General features: G+C 55.5%; 1 protein-coding gene across 1 annotated transcript; it reads left to right on the top strand.

Moving 5' to 3' along the window:
- The first annotated feature begins 863 nt into the window (after window positions 1-863).
- CDX1 (caudal type homeobox 1) lies at window positions 864-16338 on the top strand. Its single transcript, XM_047877700.1, has 3 exons — window positions 864-1308; window positions 15473-15618; window positions 16138-16338. Exons 1-3 carry the CDS (start codon window positions 864-866, stop codon window positions 16336-16338), a joined length of 792 nt encoding a protein of 263 aa, XP_047733656.1.
- The last annotated feature ends 2742 nt before the right edge of the window (window positions 16339-19080 follow it).

Below are 19080 nucleotides of genomic sequence, written 5' to 3'. Positions count from 1 at the left end.
TAGTGGCTCATTACAAATTCCACTTGTGTGTATGTTTGAAACTTCTTAGTAAAATAAAGGGGGCGGGGGAGGGAAGCGCCTGCTGAGAGAATTGTGAAAAATTCCCCAGAATGTCCTCTTAAAGATGCCCCTCTTTAAGAACTTTCTCTGGAGAGTCAACTCAGGAAAACTCCCCGATTGTATGCAGACTCCTGTATGTGCATATGTGCATTTTCCCGGAAAAACCTCCACAGCTTGCTTCGGAGGCTCAGAGGGGTCGTGACCCCTCCCCCCCCCCAACATTAAGGACCCGCTACCTTACAGAGGGAACCCTGTTTGAAGTCAGGTTGCCCCCTCACCTCAAGCTGATCACTACGGAGTGCGCCACAGGCCCGATGTGGCTGTGTGACGCCGGCCTGGGGTCCCCCCGCCGGCCCCTCGGATCCCTTTTCTCCACCTGTAAGATGGGGTCACGGGCGGTCCACGCGGCCCAGGGAGAAGGAAGTGTTCGGCCGCCAGGCCGTCGGCCCCGCAGGAGCCCCACACCTAGCGATGCCTCGACGCTCGCCCGGGACGCGTCCTCCGCGCCCCCGCCCCCTCCAGGCCCCGGCCCGTCCACCTCCCGCTTGGGGCAGCAATTTGTCTCCTTTTGAACCCCCCGCCCCCGACGGGTTTCCCCCTTTGATTCGCGGCGCAGAGGCTCCCCCCCGCTTTGAAATGCAAACCCGCCCGGGCTGGGGCCGCGGGCGCCCGGAGCTATAAAAGGCCTGGGTGGGGCGGGCGCGGCGGCAGGGCCCGCGAGTTCAGGTGAACAGTCTGCTCGTCGGGGCGGCCGGCAGCGGCGGCTCCAGGGCCCAGCATGCGCGCGGGGCCCCGCGGCCACCATGTACGTGGGCTATGTGCTGGACAAGGATTCTCCGGTCTACCCCGGCCCCGCCAGGCCCGCGAGCCTCGGCCTGGGCCCGCAAGCCTACGGCCCCCCGCCCGCGCCCCCTGGGCCCTCGCAGTACCCCGACTTCACCGGCTACTCTCACGTGGAGCCGGCCCCCGCACCCTCTGCGGCCTGGAGCGCGCCCTTCTCTGCGCCCAAGGACGACTGGGCCGCCGCCTATGGCCCAGGCCCTGCGGCCCCCGCCGCCAGCCCAGCCCCGCTGGCATTCGGGCCCCCTCCGGACTTTAGCCCGGTGCCCGCGCCCCCTGGGCCTGGCCCAAGCCTCCTGGCGCAGCCCCTCGGCGGCCCGGGCGCACCGTCCTCGCCCGGAGCGCAAAGGCGGACGCCCTACGAGTGGATGCGGCGCAGCGTGGCGGCGGGAGGCGGCTGTGGCAGCGGTAAGGACCCCTCCTTCGCCCTGAGCCTTTGGAAGGTTCCCCTGGGCACCAGCAGGTGCTGGGGCCAGGCCCAGTTGCCCCCTGTCTCACCCCTGCCGTGGCCCCGCGTGGGTCCCCCCTTTGGGCCTCCCTGACCTCTCTGGTCCGGGGGGTGCTGTTCTCTCAGCTTCCCCCTTCAGAATCCCAGCCTGCCTGAGCCTTAGCTTAGGAAGCACAACCTGTCCTTCTGTATGGATAGGGAAACGGAGACCCTTAGAAGTGAAGAAACTTGCCTTGTGGTTGCCTGGCAAGGCTGGAACTAGAACGCGGGTCCCCAGGTTTATGCCAGGGCTCTTTCAGCAACACTGGCCCTGGTGGTCATCCCTTTCTTCCACCCCCTATCCCAGCCCCAAGAGGAAGCTGCACACCATACCCAGAAGGGGCGGTGCACTGATTGTGTGAACACGGGCGGATCACTTTCCTTTCCAGGTCTCAGTGCCCCCATCAGTACAGTGGAGAGAGTGGCGGGTCATATCCTTTGGACTGAAAAAGAGCCCTCTTCGGTTGAATTGGTGTGGGGGTCCATACCTTGCCATCCCAGGGCCCTCCCTGAACTCTTGACCCTGGGGGAGGGGAAAGCAGGAGCAGTTGGGAAGGTGGCTACTGTTTGGCTCCTGAGACAGTGAACCTCCTGCCCCCAGGCAGGCCTCTCTGATCCACCCTCTTCAAAGGCAGAGGAGGGGGCAGGACAAAGGGCCAGCTTTAATGAGGGGCGGCCTGACCTCCTTTATAGGTCCCCCCTTTGTCATGTAACAGGCTGCCCCTTGGCTCAGTAGTGACTCCTGTTGGCCGGAAAGTGAACAGGATACCCCATTGTCCCGACTGTGTCCGGCCTGTCCTGACAAAGGCCACCTGGCCTTAGGGGCGGGAAGTTGGCCTGCCCACCCTTTGATGTCCTACCCCTCCCCCCTTCCTCCAGCTGGGAGGGAGCCTGGGACTTCCCCTACCTCCTCTCTCTCTTCACCCCCATGTCCCTACACACACACTCCTCACTCGCTGGGGCAGATGCTGGGGAGGTCTGGCTATAATTGTAGCACCTTCTTCGGAGGCCCAGGGACACAGAAGCTCCTATCAGCCTCCAGAGGCCTCAGAGGACTGGGGTGGATGCCCCAGCTCTGCCACTCATTTGTGTGACCTTGGCTAAATACTAACAGCTAACGTTTATGGAACACTTACTAACGGACCAGGCACTGCCTAAGACCTTGCGTGCATTAACCCATTTAATTCTTACAACATTATTGAAGGTACTGTCATCATCCCCATTTTTACGATGAAAAATCTACGACCTAGAGGGGTTAAACCCTTATGCAAGGACGTATAACCAGTAAATGGTGGGGCTGGGACTTGAACCCTGGCCGATTGACCACCAGGCCTGTGTTCTAATCCTCTAAACAATAGCTTCTCTTAAATTAGTCATCTTTTCTGGGTCTCAGTTTTACCATCTGTGACATGATAGGGAAGGGTCTTGTACCTTTGTTTGATTTTAAAGGGGCCCTTTAGAAAAATCTGGTGGAAAATACAAATCTTCCCCCTAGAAAAAAAGTGTTGCCTAATTCAGCAGATAATCCGAGGGATTCTAGAAGCTCCAAAAAGATTTCTCCGTTGACCCTGGTTGAGAACCCTGCGTTAGATTGAATGAGAGGAGGTGTCTGGGGCCACTGACTCCCGGTTTTGTGTCCGTTCCCTGGAGAAAGAAGCCTGCTTTTCCTGCTTCTCTATTCTAGTTGTTGCTTCCTCCTGATCAGGCAGCTTTGGAGATGGATGGCGAGGTGGCAGCTGGGAGAGGTCCAGATGGAGGAGGAGTTCCTCAGGAGCAAGGACCTGGAGAGGGTGCGCCAGTGGGGGTCAGAGGACAGGTGGGAGGCCTGGAGGAACTTTCAGGCTGTGTGACGTCAGGCAAATCGCCGTTCCTCTCTGGGCATAGGATCTTCGAGGGAACCCGGCCCCAGCCTCTGGTCTCAACCAGTCATTTGAAAACTGTTGTCCCCAGGCAGATAGGAGGCCCAGCTGTAAGTCTGCCCAAAGGCAAAACACCTTTCCCCTTTCACTCTCAGAAAGTAGAAAGAGAGGGCCAAGGGAGGTTTGCAGGCTCCCAAGGAGAGTGGCTGCCCCAGAAGCCAGGTTAGACTTATTCTGCTGAGGACACAGGATCGCCAGCTTTCTAGAAGCTAGAAGCTGCTGCCTGTCTGCCCAGGGACATCTGACCAGTGTTCCTGAGATGGGGCAGGATTGGAATGGGGTTACAGACCTATCCTGAGAGAGAGGCCAAGCCCCCCCCCCCCCCCGCCACCTACTGTGGCCTCAGTTTCTCCTTCTGAGCCATGAAGACCCCGGGGCCCTGGCATGCTGCCCGTGTAATGTTGCTATCTAGGATAGCAAAGGGAAGGTCAGCACCTGCCAGCACCCCCCCCCCAACAAATGTTGCTGGCCACCTGGTTCTCTTGCCAGCCCCTTCTCTCCTGCACCTGAGCTTCTAGCACTCTAGAACATTTGAACTGGACAGTTAGGAGACCAAACAGGCAGTTGGGGAACTGAAGCCCAGGGACAGCAAACAATGTACTTGTTCCGCGCCAGTGGAGGCTGAGCTGGGATAGATGTTGGGGGAGTCTGTTACAATTTCTCCGATGGTTTCCCATTGGAAAATCTAGACTCCCTGAAGTCCACCAGACTGTAGAGCATCAGCACCTGGCCCCCGCCTGCCTCCCCAGCCTCGCCCCAGGCTACTTACTCTCTCCTTGGCCACCAAGCTCTAGACACTCCAGCCTTCTTTCACTTTCCCAGATGTGCCATGACCTGCCGCAGGTCTTGTGCATGTGCTGTTCCCTCTTCCTGAAAACTCCCTGGCCCTGACTCTTGGCAGGCCTAGCTCCTTTTCACCCTTTAGGTCTTAGCTTGATGGTCATCTCCTCAGACAGGTCCTCCATGATTTCCCAGGGAAGGCTCCCCCTATACACACACTGATAATCTTCGCCATGTTTCATTCAGAGCACTAACCCTGCTATCAGTTTACCCACTTGTGTGTGCTATCAGTTTACCCACTTGTGTGTGTGTGTGTGTGTTGTCTGTTTCCCCACCCACCAAGGTAAACCCCCATGAGGTCCAGAGCCACGTCCATTTGGCCCATCACTACATTCCAGATGCCATCTCAGTGCATGGCATTTAGTAGGGGCTCGATACATTTTGTTGAATGGATGAACAGGACAAGTGTGAGGAACAGTAAGACAGCTCTGAGAGAAGAGGGGGGGAGATGAGATCTGGGCTTTGACATGTTTCTGAGGTCCCAGCCCTGGAGATGGGCCCATGACTGTCTAGCTGATCGAGCTCTTACCTGTGATGGAAGCCTGGTTGCTCCCCCTCTCCCTCCTGGGACGGTACTGTGGCCTCAGCCGAGGAGGTGGCTGAGATGAGACTGGGACTACCACCTTGGCTTTACCCTGAGGGACAGTGAGAACTGGAGAGAGGAGGGAGAGGCTGTTGGGCTCCATCCCATAATCAAAATATTATCCAATTCTGAGTGATTGCTCTCACTTGACTGGGACCAGGATAGAACAGGACTATAAGGGGTCCTATTTTGTGGTCTTCCCTGTTGGCGTATATAAATACCACCTTTGTCATTAAGAGGGTTATACATCACCCTCTGTCAAAGGCTCAGCATCTATTCCTTGGGAATCGACAATACTTCGCAGGTTAGTGGCCTTTGGGGTGGTTGATGTCCCACACAGGCCAGGGAGATGCTCGCGGGGATGATGAGGCTGTTGCAGCAGGGTTTCGGTCTTGGGCCAGCCCCTTCAGATTTCAGACAGAGAAACTGAGGCCCGGCGAGGGGATGAACCCTCCTCTCCCCACCACAGTCTCTGTTGGCCCGTTGCCACAGTCACAAGCCTGGCCTCTCACCTTCACCCTCTCTCTGATACCCCAGCTGTCCTCACAACCATTACCAGATGTACCTTTTCAAGGCACATTGCCTGAGCCAGAGCATTCCGTGGCTCTCCACTGCCTTTGGAATGCCCGTCTCGTTGTATGTCATTTCATTGCTTTCAAATCCAGCCCCATTTCTGTGGCATTCAGAGCCCTCTTGAGAGGGCTGTTGAAGACACTCTCTCACTAGTTGGTCTAGATACAGAAATGCTTCCTGGGGGTGGCTTTCGGCTGCGTTTGGGAGCCTCAGGCCTGGGACTGCATTTCTGTTAGAAGCTGCCGAGCCTCAGGCAAGTTAACTTGGATTGTCTCTCTGAACCTCAGTTTCTTCCACTATAACATTAGGATAATAATAGGATTGTACCTTGAAGCAATGGGGCCCACTGAGCCCAGCCCCTCTGCTTGGCACACAGTAGGTACTTAGTATATCAGTGCCTATGACTGTCTCTGCCTGTCCTTAGCAGGTGCACGGAAACACACACCTCACACTCCCTGCCTCTCCAGTCCGGGTCCCTCAACCTAAATTACCCACCCTTCCTTCCCACATCTTCACTAGTTCAAACGCTGTGCCTTCGGGGCCACGGCCACCTCCTCTAGAAAGTCCTCCTTGGTTTCCTCCCCTCCAAGCACTGCGTCAGGCCCTTGTTTTCACAGCATTTACCACTGTCTTCTTTACCCCTTCCATCTCCCTCAAGGACCTGTCAGAGTCAGCCCCGTCCTTCTCACCATGCCTTCCCCGGGGGCAGGAGCTCGTGGCAAAGCTGAGAACTATGGCATTAGTTGAGTCCTCCCTGTGCACCAGGCAGCGTGCCAAGAACTTTGCACGGGGTTTCTCACTTAAGCTTCATAACGACCTTAAGAGGTGCGAGGATCTATTATTAGCCTCATTTGACAGATAAAGTTAATGAGGCTCAGAGAGGGTGAGGTACCTGCTCGAGCTCACATAGCTAGGATGCAAACAGCACGGGCTTCAAACCCAGACTCCACGGCCTAGGGAGTATCTACCAAAGAAAGCAACCCACTCAGCAGCCCCAGACCCCTGCCCATGTGCGTCCCAGCCCGGGTGGGGAAAGGAGGCTGGTCAGGGAGGAGCTGGAAGACGCGGATGGGGGGAGGGTGGGCACAGCAGGGGCCAGGCTGTTTAAAACTGGTTCTCTAGGCAGAAGCTGGATGTGACACCTCGTCTCTCAGATGTAGCTGGGAAGGGGAATGACCCAGTTAGAAGGTGGCAGAAGGCTTTTTTTGGTTGGGTGTTTTTTTTCCCCCCCCCGCTTTGGCAGATATTGCCGCCGAGAGCTCAGGGAATCATTCTGAAGGTCTAAAACAGCTTTGTTAGCGGTAGGGTCTGGCTTGTCAGGAGGAAGTTATCTTTGTGCGCTGGCCCTCCGGTTTCTGTTCTGGAGCTCCTGGGATTTGGAAACAACGTTTGCATCTGGAGTCAACGTGGGTGAACTTGTTGAATCCTCCCCATGCCACATTTCAGCCCTCAAGCTTGTAGGGGTGCACAGGGAGGGGGCAGACGTTAGTGGAAGCCGAGATTGACCCTTCAAGTTCAACACCTTCCCATGACTTCCCGTTGCTCTTGAAACAAATTCAAACCCCTCACCCCAGGGCTCAGAGCTCTGCTGGTCTCTCCAGCCTCACCATGTGCCTCTCCCATTCGTTCATTTATTCGTTCAGGCAGGCAGACTGGGGACTCTGGCCAGGAAGGCAGACTGGGGGCTCTCGGGAGCTGGCATTGTCTGCCCCTTGCTCTGCTACTCTCTGCCACAGGGCCTTTGCACATGCTATTCTCTCTTCCTGGCACATTCCTCTCGTCTTTGATATAGAAACCTCCTCAGCCTTCAGGTCTTGATTGAAATGTCACCTGCTCCAGGAGACTCCCCCCCAAAATAATTAAAGGAGGTCCCCCCCACCCTCCACCCCTGCAACTTATTCTGGCTCTCAGCTCTATGCTTACTTTCCTTCATGCTAATCCCAGTTGGTAATTATTTTGTTTGTTTGTTTTTAGTCTGCCCCCCTCCCATGAAAGAGGGGAAGGAATGGTTTAACAAATCAATCCTGATCATCTACCATAGTAATAACGACATCAACTAGTACCTAGTAAGTACTCGGCACGTGCTTAGCATTTCCTCAAATGCGGGTATTTCTGACCCCAGAACTGCACATTTCTGCATTAGATTAGTGGCTTTGACTAAGGCTCTGGGAGCAGGGGAGCTGGACAGAAGGACTGAGGTTGAGCTGACCAGCTGATGGGTTGGCTGTGGGGGCCGGAAGTGCCTCTTGGGCTTTTGGCCTGAGTATCTGGAGGGTGGTAGCCATTTACCGAGATGAAGGAGACCAAGGAGCAGATTTGTGTTGCATATTCAGCAAAGACCCATCAGGTACTCACTGTGTGTCAGGCACCATTGTGGGGCTGTGGGAGCAAGACGGCATCGTCCCTACCCTCACGGAGCGGACCGGGGGAGCAAGGCACTGGGGGGAGGGGGCTTGCAAAGGTCACCCCGTGATCCAGGAAAAGGCTGGAGCCTAGAGCCCCTCCCTGCATCGCACCCAGAATGTGTGACCTCAGGACCCAGGCCTGCAGACGGTCGGGCAGGAAGTTGACTTCCAGGGTGACCCTGGTAGGGCAAGGCTGAAAGGGGCACCGGGAAACAGCTCAGAGAGGCCTCAAGCTGTTCAGGCCTGGGGGAAGACGCGGAGGGACACAGTCGCTGTTTGCCAGTCGAAGAAGGGCTGTTCTGGGTCAAGGCCCCCCCCCCCTTATTTTTTGGCGCTCCCGTGGAAAAACCGAGGGAAAATACAAGTAGGTGGTGGATGTAAGAACAGACTGCTTTGCAAATAGTACAAGCACACTCCGCTTAGGATGCGACACAGCTGTGGGCATCTGGCCCGAGGGAGGGTTTTGGTCTAGGAGGGCTCTCCAGTTGAACTTTCTGTGATCGCGGAAGTGCTGGGTATCTCTTCTGTCCAGTCTGCTAACTAGCCACTAGTTAGTTAATTCGTGTCCTCAGTTTACAGGTGTATTCCTGGGATCCAGAGAGGTTCGGTGACTTGCCTGGGCTCACGTCGCTGGCCTGTGGCCAGGCTGGGGTGGAACAGACAGGTCTCCCCGACCCTGAACTTTTCTGTCTTCCTCACTGCCTCCCACAGCCAGGCCAGGCCCTGTGCCTCCACGGAGAAGACATGGCAGGGGACGATGCCAGGGTGGCCTGGGAGGAGAGGGTGCAGTGCCAGCTGAGTGCTGTGGCTGGGAAGGAGGGCGACAGTGGGGAGGAGAAGCTGGCCTAAGGCTGCAGGACCTCCCCACGCCCCTCCCCCCCCATGCCAGCCTCACCCCTGCTCCAGAGCTTAAATGAGGAACCGTGATGGAGCAGCCTGGGCCTGGCCACACAGCCGGAACAAGGACCCAATCAGGGCGCAGTAGACACCCTCAGGACCCAAGAAGGGACATCCATTCATCATGAAACCGGCCAGGTCAGGGCTGCCACAGCAGAGGTCCCACCCCTGCTGGTGGGATGGAGAATCAATCCGAAGCCGAACATCCATACGCAGCGGCCGGGCCGGATCTCCCTGCTTGCAGGCCAGTGTGTTCCTTGCCCTGCAGCTCCCCAGCGGGCCGCATTCCTCTGTCTCCCTAGGGACCCTTCCCGCATCCGCTTCCGCAAATAGCTCAGCTCTCCTTGACATCCCCTTAGCTCTTTGCCCTTTACAAACTGCTTTCCCGTCCAAAGCCCGAAGAAGTTCAGTCACTTGTCGAGTCCTTCGGCCTGGGCCCAAGCCCTTAGAGGAGGGCTCAGAGCTGCAGAGAACTTCAGAATCTACAGGCCCTCAGCGCTGATCTTCTGATGCACCGGAGAAACTGAGGCCTGGAGAGGAGAAGGGACTTATTCAAGACCACACAGATGGCATAGAATTGGGGCCAGGAAACACTGACTTCAGCTAGTGGTGCAGAATAGCGTCCGTGGGCTGCCAGAGACGGCAGGGAGAGCAGGATGCCGTGAGATCGGGGCTGGAGTATTTTTAACAGGCCTACCTGCGTACATGTGTGCATACTGCGTGTGTGTTTGTGTGTTGGGGGGGGGGGATTGTGATGCACAGTCAGGATGGGGCTGGACCACACAGGGAGGGGGCATGGAGGGTTGAGGCTGGGTCGGTGTTCCAGGCCCTGAGGGCCAGAACTGGCAGTGGCTTCCCCAGGGCCACAAACCTAGCAGGAAGAGGACAAAGGAAGTGCTGACCTGGGGGCCATACGATTTTCCTGGAGCCACCCACCCCGCCCTGGGGACAGAGGCTGAACTCTGTCCTCGCCTGGCCCAGGCTGGGTGGGAAGGCCCCACCGCAGGCCGCTGTGGCTCCTGTCCCCTATCCTCCAGCTGGGCAGGCCCGGTATCTAGGCTCTCAGACAGGGAAATCGGTCTCAGAATTCTTTCGGCAAAAATAACAAACACAACCAGAGAATCAACAAACATTGGGAGCCTCATGTTTCCAAGTTGGAGAGGACCTTATAAATAAACAATCTCATCCAGCACATCCCCCATTGCCCAGATCCATTTCCCAGCCTTTCTGCCACATGGCTTATCGTGCCACTGTTGGAAATCAGCACGGTCTGCCCATCCTTGCGCACCTACTAAGTGCCAGGTACTGCGCTAGGCGTCCTCCATTTATGTCAAGTGATCCGCTGTGCCCCCCGGTGGTTGCAGATAATTATGGGAGACCTCACCCTGTGTGAGAGGTTCTAGTGCTCTTTCTGAGGCTCGCCAGACCTGGGTTGAAATCCCACCTGCCAGATGTGTGGACCTCTCTGAGCCCCAGTTTGCTTATCTGTATGTAGGGATAACAGTAGCCCGGTTTCATAAATTGTTGAGAGATGTGTGCGAGCACCTCACACGTGGACATGTTGGCCATTATTAGAATGTTAGTTGCCTGCATTGTATAGATACAGAACATGATGCTCGGAAAGCTGAGGTGACTGGTCCTAGATCACCCAGCCAGTGAGAAGCTGTATTGCACAATCCCAGAGGTCTGCTTGCTCAGACCACCTCATGCCTGGGGCACCTGAGAGCCGGTCACACATCAAATCCCTGAGTCCCATTTTAGCCCCACTGAATCTGAATTTCTGGCCTAGAATCTGTGCTTTTAAAGAGCTTCCCAGGACCTCCAGTGTGCATGCTTTCGGAGATGGGGACTTTGCTACCTCCACAGCCGCCCAGTGCACACGGATGGGCCATTCCTCGTGTCCCAAAGCCTGAGCAAAGAGAAAGCCTCTCATTTGGGTGAGTTATCCAAGGATCTTCCCTGGTGTGCTCACCACTGAAGAGCTGGAGGGGGCTCCCCACCCCCCCTCCCACCCACTCGCACTGGCATCTGGCCCGGAGGGTTATTCATTAGGTGGCTGGGAGCGGCTGGCCTCTGTCAGACACCTGTTGCAGGAGCCCGGACTTCCCTCTCAGCCCCAGCATCCCAGGGACCTGTAAATCATTCATCCCAGGGCCCTCTCCCTGCCTGCTGCTCTCACACACCTCCCTGCCCCCTCCCTCCTAGGCTCCTGGGTGGCACAGGTGCTCATAGGAGGGGGAAGGGAGGGTGGCTTGGGGCAGTCAAGAGTTCTGGCCTAGAGCTGGGACTGGAGCCCAGGGCTCCTGACTGTCATTAAAAATACAAATTCATATCGCACATGGTAAAAAAAAAAAAAAAGAGAGAGAAAGAGAAAAGAGAAAGGAAGGAGGAAAGGAAAGAAGGAAGGAAGGAAGGAAGGAAGGAAGGAAGGAAGGAAAGGAGGAAAGAAGGAAGGAAGGGAGGGAGGAAGGAAAATAACAAATGAGGGGAGCCTGGGTGGCTCAGTCAGTTAAGCGTCCAACTTCGGCTCAGGTCATGGTCTTGTGGTTCGTGGGTTCGGGCCCCATTCCGGGCTCTGTGCTGACAGCTCAGAGCCTGGAACCTGTTTCAGATTCTGTGTTTCCCTCTCTCTCTCTGCCCCTCCCCCACTCGTTTTCTTTCTCTCCCTCTCTCTCTCTCTCTCCCTTTCTCAAAAATAAACATAAGAGAGAGAGGAAGGAAGGAAATAAAGGAAAGAAAGAAAGAAAGAAAGAAAGAAAGAAAGAAAAAAAGAAGGAAGGAAGGGATGGAGGGAAAGAAAGAGAGAAAGAAAGAGAAAAAAGAAAGAAGAGAAAGAAGGAAGGAAGAGAAGAAAGAAAGAAGCAAGAAAGAAGAAAGAAAAAGAAAGAAGGAAAGAAAGAAAGAAGGAAAGAAAAGAAAGGAAAAGGAAAAGAGAATCCTCTCAAAGACTCACATTCTCACCTTCCTGAGGCCCCACAGCTTCTAGCTCCCTCTCCAGAGGCAGCCCCTGTTATTGGCTTGTATATTCTTTCAGAAAGAATTCTATGGGTACACATACATGTGTGAGTGTGTGTGTATGTGTGTGTGTCTCCCCACTTTTATACAAAAAAACAGTAACATGCCATTCACTGTATTTTGTCTTTTTTTTCCTCAACATATCTTAGAAATCACTCCATATTAGTATGTAGGGACCTTTATAGTTTCTTTCTTTTTTTTTTTCTTACCATTTTATTTATTTTTGAGAGACAGAGAGAGACAGAGCATGAGCAGGGGAGGAGCAGAGAGAGAGGGAAACACAGAACTCGAAGCAGGCTCCAGGCTCTAAGCTGTCAGCACAGAGCCCGACGCGGGGCTCGAACTCACCGACCGCGAGATCACGACCTGAGCCGAAGTCAGACGCTCGGCCACCTGAGCCCCCCAGACACCCCGGTATAGTGTTCCTCTTCGTGGACGTGCCATCTCTTGTTTAGCAAGTTCCCTACGTGTAGACATGTACAGTTTTTAGTCCTGTGCCTTTCAAAACAGCCATAGCTTTGGGCACTTTTTCTGTGAGATCAATTCCAGGAATTGGGATTAATGGCTTGAAGGGTGCGTGTTAAATGAGGCTAGATAGTACCAACTTGGGCTCCAAGGAGCATGTTCCAGTTATTACTCCGTGGACAGCATATGGGATCTGTTGGTTCCCGGACCACAGTGTGATACCAAATGTTTTGTTCTTCGGCAGAGCCATTTTCTTAGCAGTAAAATGGTGTGCTTTGAGAGCTTCATCAGATAGAGGTTGGCCAGTGGTTCCTGAGCCTACCAGCCCCATCTCCTGGGCCCAGACAGGAGGCGACAGGGTCTGGGGGCTGGGTCTGCCCTGGCAGGAACAGCAAGAGATAATTACGCGGCTAGAGCCCTATCTCCTATCTGGTACCCCCCTCCTCAAATCTGGGATGAGTCAAGCTACGGTTTGGGTGGCCAGAGCCCAGGGTTTATACCACTATCAGGCAGGATGGCCCTCGGCAAAGATGCCCCCCTTCTGAGCCCCAGTTTCTCCCCCATTACGAAACTGCGTGTGATGGATCCCCGCTTGCTCATCAGCAAAAATGGGAAGGAGCCCTGGGTGCCTGAGGAAAAGGGTGTCTTTGTAAGCGCTGCTTGTAATCTCAGGCTGTTTGGGTGGGAAGGGAGCCTTACAGCCCCACTTCAGGCTGTGAGTGTTCTGGGAATTTTCAAGGGCCCACCCAGCCTGTGGACCATCCAGCCCCAGCCCAGGGCTCTTGCCCAGGATTAGGGGGCCTCTTGGGGGGCTCTGTGGACCCTAAGCCTGACGGGGTGGGGAGTTGTGCCAGGAGCAAGGAGTGGGACTCCAGACCAGATGACATGGCCTTGGGCAAGTCCACACTTGCAGGGGGCTTCAGTGACCCCCGACTGTACAGGGACGTTGAACTAGAAGGACTCACGAGGTCTCTATTATTTGGACCTCCAGCAGTTGTATAACCTGCTGGAACCCTCAGTCTCTTCATCCGTAAAATGGGAGGAGACTAAACCGAGCCCTTCTGGCGTTAGCCCAGCGAAGATGCAGAGCTCTGTTGGGCTCTGGGGGTGGTGGCATTAGGCAGAACTGTTTTTGAGTTGGCGTTGAATTTTCTAGGCCAAGGAAGGGCCCATCTGGAGCCAAGGCCTCAGCAGCCACTCCCTTGTCCCTTTCCTGGGCCAGACCTGGCCGAGGGCCGAAGTTGTCCCGGGCTACATCAGGCGGTGGGCTGAGGTCGGTGGATGTGGAAGCGTCCAGTGCGGTTCTGCTGCTCTGGCAGGAAACCCAAGGAAAAAAGCCCAGAAACATCTGTTGTCTCCCATTTTCCGCAAAACCATTTGGCTCTTGGGGAGCCCGGTGGCCGTCCTGCCAAGCTGCGTGGGCTTAGTAGTGGGGCGGGAGCTGGAAGAAGGGTGGGTGGTTAGCACAGCGATGCTGAGGGACAGGCAAAGCCAGAGCTGTGACCCCGGGGGGATAAAGGCCAGGCTGTGTGGGGGTAACCGGGTAAGGTGGAGCAGGGTCGATGGTGATTCCAAGACCCGCCATACCCTGGTGGGACACACGTGTGGGCCTGAAAGTGCTTGCGTGGGCCTCCTATTTATAGCCAAGTTCTCAGCTTCTTACGAAGGAAGCTGGTGTTTAGTCAGGCCCCCGCACCAGCCCAGGCCAAGCATGACTCTTAATATTCTCTCCAGACAGACCTCTGATCCCAGCCCCAAAGAGAGCCCTGACATTAACCCCGGTCGGTCCTCAAGTCCGGCTTTTGGCCCCAGGCTGAGCCCTGTAGAGAAGCCAAGCCACATCCTTCTCTCTCCTGGGTTACTGCGGGACTATCTGTGCTTCCCCCATCCTCTTGCCAATCTGTCCTCCATGCAGCAGCCAAAGTCATATTGAAACCTACATCAGACTTCCTGTCTCCTGGGCTCAGAACCCTTCAATGGCTCCCATCCCAGACAGAGTAAAACCCAGAGTCCTTTTCATGGCCTGTAAGGTTCTGATAGCCTGCCCCTCTGTCCTGGCTCACTGCACTCTGGCTATGCCAGCCTCCTCACTGTTCCTCACACATGTCAGATGTCAGGCATGCGCCCACCACGGGGCCTTTGCACTTGCTGTTCCCTGCACCTGGAACCCTCTTCCCCAGACACCTGCATGGCTATGTCCCTCGCCTCCTTTAGATCTTTGCTTAAATTCCCCTTCTCAGTAAGACCTTCATGGACTACTCTATTTAAAATCACATACTCTCTCCTCCCCAAATTCCCAGTCCTCTCTTCCTGCCTTCTTTTTCTCTGGAATACCTATCAATTAACATATCATATACGTAGTATTAACATATCAAATTATTTTGGTCTAGCTCCCTCCACTAGAACCTAATTTCACTGTGAGAAGGGATTTTTTTTTTTTTTTTTTTTTAGTTTTGCTTACTGGTATACCCCAGTGGTTGGCCCACAGAAGGAGCTCAGTAAATATTTGGAGCCTGAGCCTGAGTCACTGCTCTGTGCCCGCAGAAGAAGCGGCGGTGTGGATGGCTCTGGGCAGACCAACCCCAGCTTGGGGCTTGGTGTCTAGGGCCAGGGCCTTTTGAGGTACCTGACAGTTCCTCAGGGCCACCAGCTGTCTCAGTGCTTTCTGTTTGGTCTCGGGGCCAGCAGCCGCCAGGGGTCTGACGGAAATTGAGGAGCGCCCACCCCAGGACGGTGCGGCAAGCTTCTGCCTCTACCCGTGGTCGCTCTTCCCCACTCTCTTCTCATGCGCTGGAAAGAGGGGCAGCTGACTCGTCATTAGTCTCCATCTGGCCTGGCCTGCCAGGTGACCCTCCGTGTCGCCGTGTCGCCGGTGTGAGTGCCTGTGGTCTCAGGATCCTGAATCAGAACCACCAGGGGGGCTTGCTAAAAATGCAGACTCTATCGCCAGGCTTTCCAGTTCACAGGGTCAGGGATGGCCGGGAAGCTGTGATTTCCGCAAGCTCCCCAAGTGTCCGTTGCACAGCGGCATCTGGAAACTGCTGGGTTAGAGCTGGTGGAGCTGGCGATCACAGTAGGGTCAGAGGAGCCGGATCGAAACCCCAGCTCCACCAGCAGCTTGCTGTGTAACCCTGAGTGAGTTGCTTCTCTTCTCTGAGCCTCAGTGCCTCCCCAAATGGGCATGAGAGCAGTGCCTGCCTCTCAGGTTGGGGGTCTCCAAGCCTGACGCTGGGGGAGTAATTGTTACCCCAGGCCTCGGTGTGTGTCCCTCCCCACCTCAGGGTTCTCCCTTGGGGGCCTGGATTTCTCCCTTCACGGGGCCCTGCCTGGGCCTTTTACAGGCCCCACCCCCCCACTCACCACGTCTCCTGGCCCCTCTGCTTCTCAGGTAAGACCCGGACCAAGGACAAGTACCGTGTGGTCTACACCGACCACCAGCGCCTGGAGCTGGAAAAGGAGTTCCACTATAGCCGTTACATCACCATCCGGCGGAAGTCAGAGCTGGCCGCCAATCTGGGGCTCACTGAACGGCAGGTGTGTGGGTACCCCCACCTTAACCACGGGAGCAGTACTGGGAGTCTGGCCTCCAGGCTGTCAGGCAGATTACGGACTCAGTCAAGGGAGAACAGAGAGGTTGAGTCTCTGGCCATAGTCACACGGCATAGCAGAAACCCAAACCCCACTATCCCTGACCCCCAACGGGGGGGATAGGGGATCTGCTTAGCTATAGGCTACAGCAGGCTGTGATGATTCTTGTTTAAGTCCCAGGGAGCGCAAGGAAGTCTTCCTGGAGGAGGGGTGTTAGAGCATGGCCTTAGAAAATGGGGACAGAGGAGGTTACAGAGAAAGTTGTCTTTAGGGTTGCAGGTTGTAGACGGGGAGGATGTATTCAGCGTCCATGAATAGTCTGGGTGGTGGTGCAGGAGGGAGGCCCGAAGCCCCCTGTGGAGGAATAAGAGCCCAGCTATCCTCCCTCTTCCTCTCGCTCTGTTTTTTGGTCTCCCCCCCCCCCACCCCCCCAACCTAGCCCATCTCTGCTCTCTGATACCACAGGTGAAGATCTGGTTCCAAAACCGGCGGGCAAAGGAGCGCAAAGTGAACAAAAAGAAGCAGCAGCAGCAGCAGCCCCCACCACCAGCCCACGAAGTGGCCCCCACCGCAGCTGGGCCGTCCCTGGGGGGCCTGGGCCCCAGCTCTGCCAGCCTCTTGGGTGCCTCCTCCCCAATGCCTGTTAAGGAGGAGTATCTGCCATAGCCCCCTGCCCCCGCCCCGCGGGCTGGGGGCCTGGGGACTCCGACGCTGGGCATGTGGCTCCCGTTAAGGCCTAGGAGGCTCGGTCTGAGTCCCAGCCCTGCCACTGACCTTCTAGGTAACCTTGGACAAGTTGCCCACCCAGCCCTTGCATCCCCTTGGCCCATCTGTGCAGTGAGCCTGTGGGAGAAGGACCTTTCCAGCTCCTGTGTTCTAGGCCTCAGGGGGGTAAAAGAACCCAGGGTAGGAGGTCTCAATCCCCAGAGGGCTAGGTGAGGGGCCATAAGTCCCTAGGTCCCACCTCCCCTTCCATAGGTTCAAGGGTGGGAGGCCTCTGGAGGGAGTGCACTGACTCTGGAGAAAGGGGGCAGAGCTAAGAGAAGATGGAAAGCTTGCAGCCTGGAACCGAGGGGGAGGGATGCGGTCAGCTCACACCTGCCTCTTCCTGCAGCCTCCCCTCCGGCTGCCCCCCACCACAAATTGCCCTGACCCCTGTCCAGGCTGGATGCAAAGCGCAAAGCCCACAAGACAGGTCATCAGAGCAAGAGGCTCTGATGACCGACCCCTCTGGACCGCAGAGCCATATCCCCCCGCGAGCATTCTCAGTGGGGCCTCCAGATGGGGGGAGCCAGGGGGGCCCAGAGGGGCAGCATCCACCTGCCTAGTTTCTGTCACCCCACTAGGCTGTCCCTTAGGGCCCAGGCCCCAGGGAGTCCCCGGGGGACTTCCTCTGGACCAAGCGGAGCTCACAGCTGGGCAAGCGTTGTACATAGAGTGGAATCTCTTGGATGCAGCTTCAAGAATAAATTTTTTTTTTCTCTTTAAAAAGAAGTATAAAAATCATTGTACACAGCATTAAGGGAAGATGCTGAAGAAGCATAAACTGTCCTCACCCTTCCCTGACAATTGCGCGGTCCCCTCCAGTCTCTGTAGGCCTGTAACAAGGTCACCTTTAAAATGTGTTTGAAAGATCAAAAGAGGACATTGTTAGAGTAAGTCCATGAGACTATGTAAAATTTTAAGTGCATTTTATAAGCAGAATCATCAGACCCAATATATCAGTTTTGGTTTTTTTTATTACTCAAGTATTTTCAGCTCACATTTTTCTTTCAACAGATGATATTCATTGGGAACCCCCGTGTGCCAGGCCTGGCTGAGCCCACAAAAGTTCCTTGGCCCACAAAAGTTCCCAGTCGGAGCTATGCCCTGGGCATCAAAGGAACAGAGCATCTGGGGAGCCCAGAGTTGGCTCCCAGCTTATAGCAGAAGGTCTGGGAGGCTTCCTGGAGGAGGTGATGTTTGGATTGAGGCCTAAAGGTCTAGTAGGTGCTGTCAGACCAAAAAAAGACCAACATACTCATAAAAAAGAGTACTAACAATGTGAACTTAAAATATAATTTTTTTAAACTCCTGAGACAAGCTACTGTTCTCAACTCCCTTCCAGGGGCGGGCAGAAGTCTGGGGCCTTCGCTCCTGAGAAGCCTCTGGTGCCAGCTGCCTGCCCCTGTTTACCGTTCTGGGATGTGGCCCAGCCATAAAAAGTGTGTGCAGCCTGCCTGCCTGCCCTTTGCTCCTGGGGCACGTGACAGCAATGCACAAGGTGGATGCAGTCCCCACACAAGCCCCTGGGAGCAGCAGGCACTTCCCCCTCCTCCTGCTGGTGGCCTGGGAGACAGCACAGCTTCCCCGAAGATGGTGGGCATCTAAGGCCTGGTAACAAGGCGGTACCAGGGAAAGGACTATGCTTCCAAGAGCAGAGGAGGAAGGTTGGTGGCAGGTGTGGTTGGCAGCGCGCAGATTCTGACCTTCACAAATATTTGCTGTGTGACCCTGGGGTAACTGCATCTCCTCTCTGGGCCTCATTTAAGAAGTGGCTCAGGTCAAGTAAGTTTGGCAAGTCCCGCAGACTCAACCCTTCTGGGGGCGAGAGTGATATGTAAACACATCAAAGGCTCTGATATGTCCAGCAGCAAAGAAACCCCTTGACTTTTCTTTAATCCAGCCTTCTCCATGCTTTGTTACTCAGGAGGCCCCTACCAGCCCCTGCTAGCACCCCAGGGAGCACCACACACTCTGGAGTGTGGGGACGCTGTGGGCTGGAGGGCCATGCTTCAGCTGTAACTCGGTGTTCACGGCACGTTTTGTCACATGGCCTGGCCTCCGGCTTGACTACCTCCAAGCTCTGAGACTTCAGACAACTTACTTAGCTTCTCTGAGCCTCAGCGTCCTCGTTTGGCAAATGGAAATGAAATACTTTGACCTATCCAGAATTTAGCACAGGGTAGGTGCTGTCTTTTAGCCACCTGCTTACGGGGCTGTTGTGTCCTACTGCGAGATGCTGGCGGGCCCGCCTAATGTCCCCACCACCCCAAGGCTGAGGACAGATGGTGGTGTGGAAGATCTGAGGCAGGGCAAGCCTGTCCCCAGCCACAGGAAAACCTCTGTCTGGCGGGAGGGCGGTGGCCGGGCCTGGCAGGCTGGGTGAGCTGCAGGTGGGGCCCACGTGGAAGGTCAGGGGGCTAGGTTGGGCCCACAAGTGAGGTTGATCACCTGTCGACCTCCAGAAAAGAGGAAACCTTTATCTAAAGGGACTTTCAAGCAGAGGGTCCCCCCAGAGCCTGGGGTGTTGTGGCTCAAGAAAGGGACCCCTCCTATCCTGTCGGACCCAGAAGCCAGCCCAGTGCTAAGAGGTATTCTAGCTTTCCTCTCATGAGGAGCTGCTGTTACTTCTGTTTTGTATATAGC

This window comes from Prionailurus viverrinus, chromosome A1 (assembly GCF_022837055.1).
Source record: "Prionailurus viverrinus isolate Anna chromosome A1, UM_Priviv_1.0, whole genome shotgun sequence".
NCBI classification, from domain to species: domain Eukaryota; kingdom Metazoa; phylum Chordata; class Mammalia; order Carnivora; family Felidae; genus Prionailurus; species Prionailurus viverrinus.
Note: the sequence above shows the minus strand (reverse complement) of the source record. Positions and strands in the feature narration are given on the sequence as shown.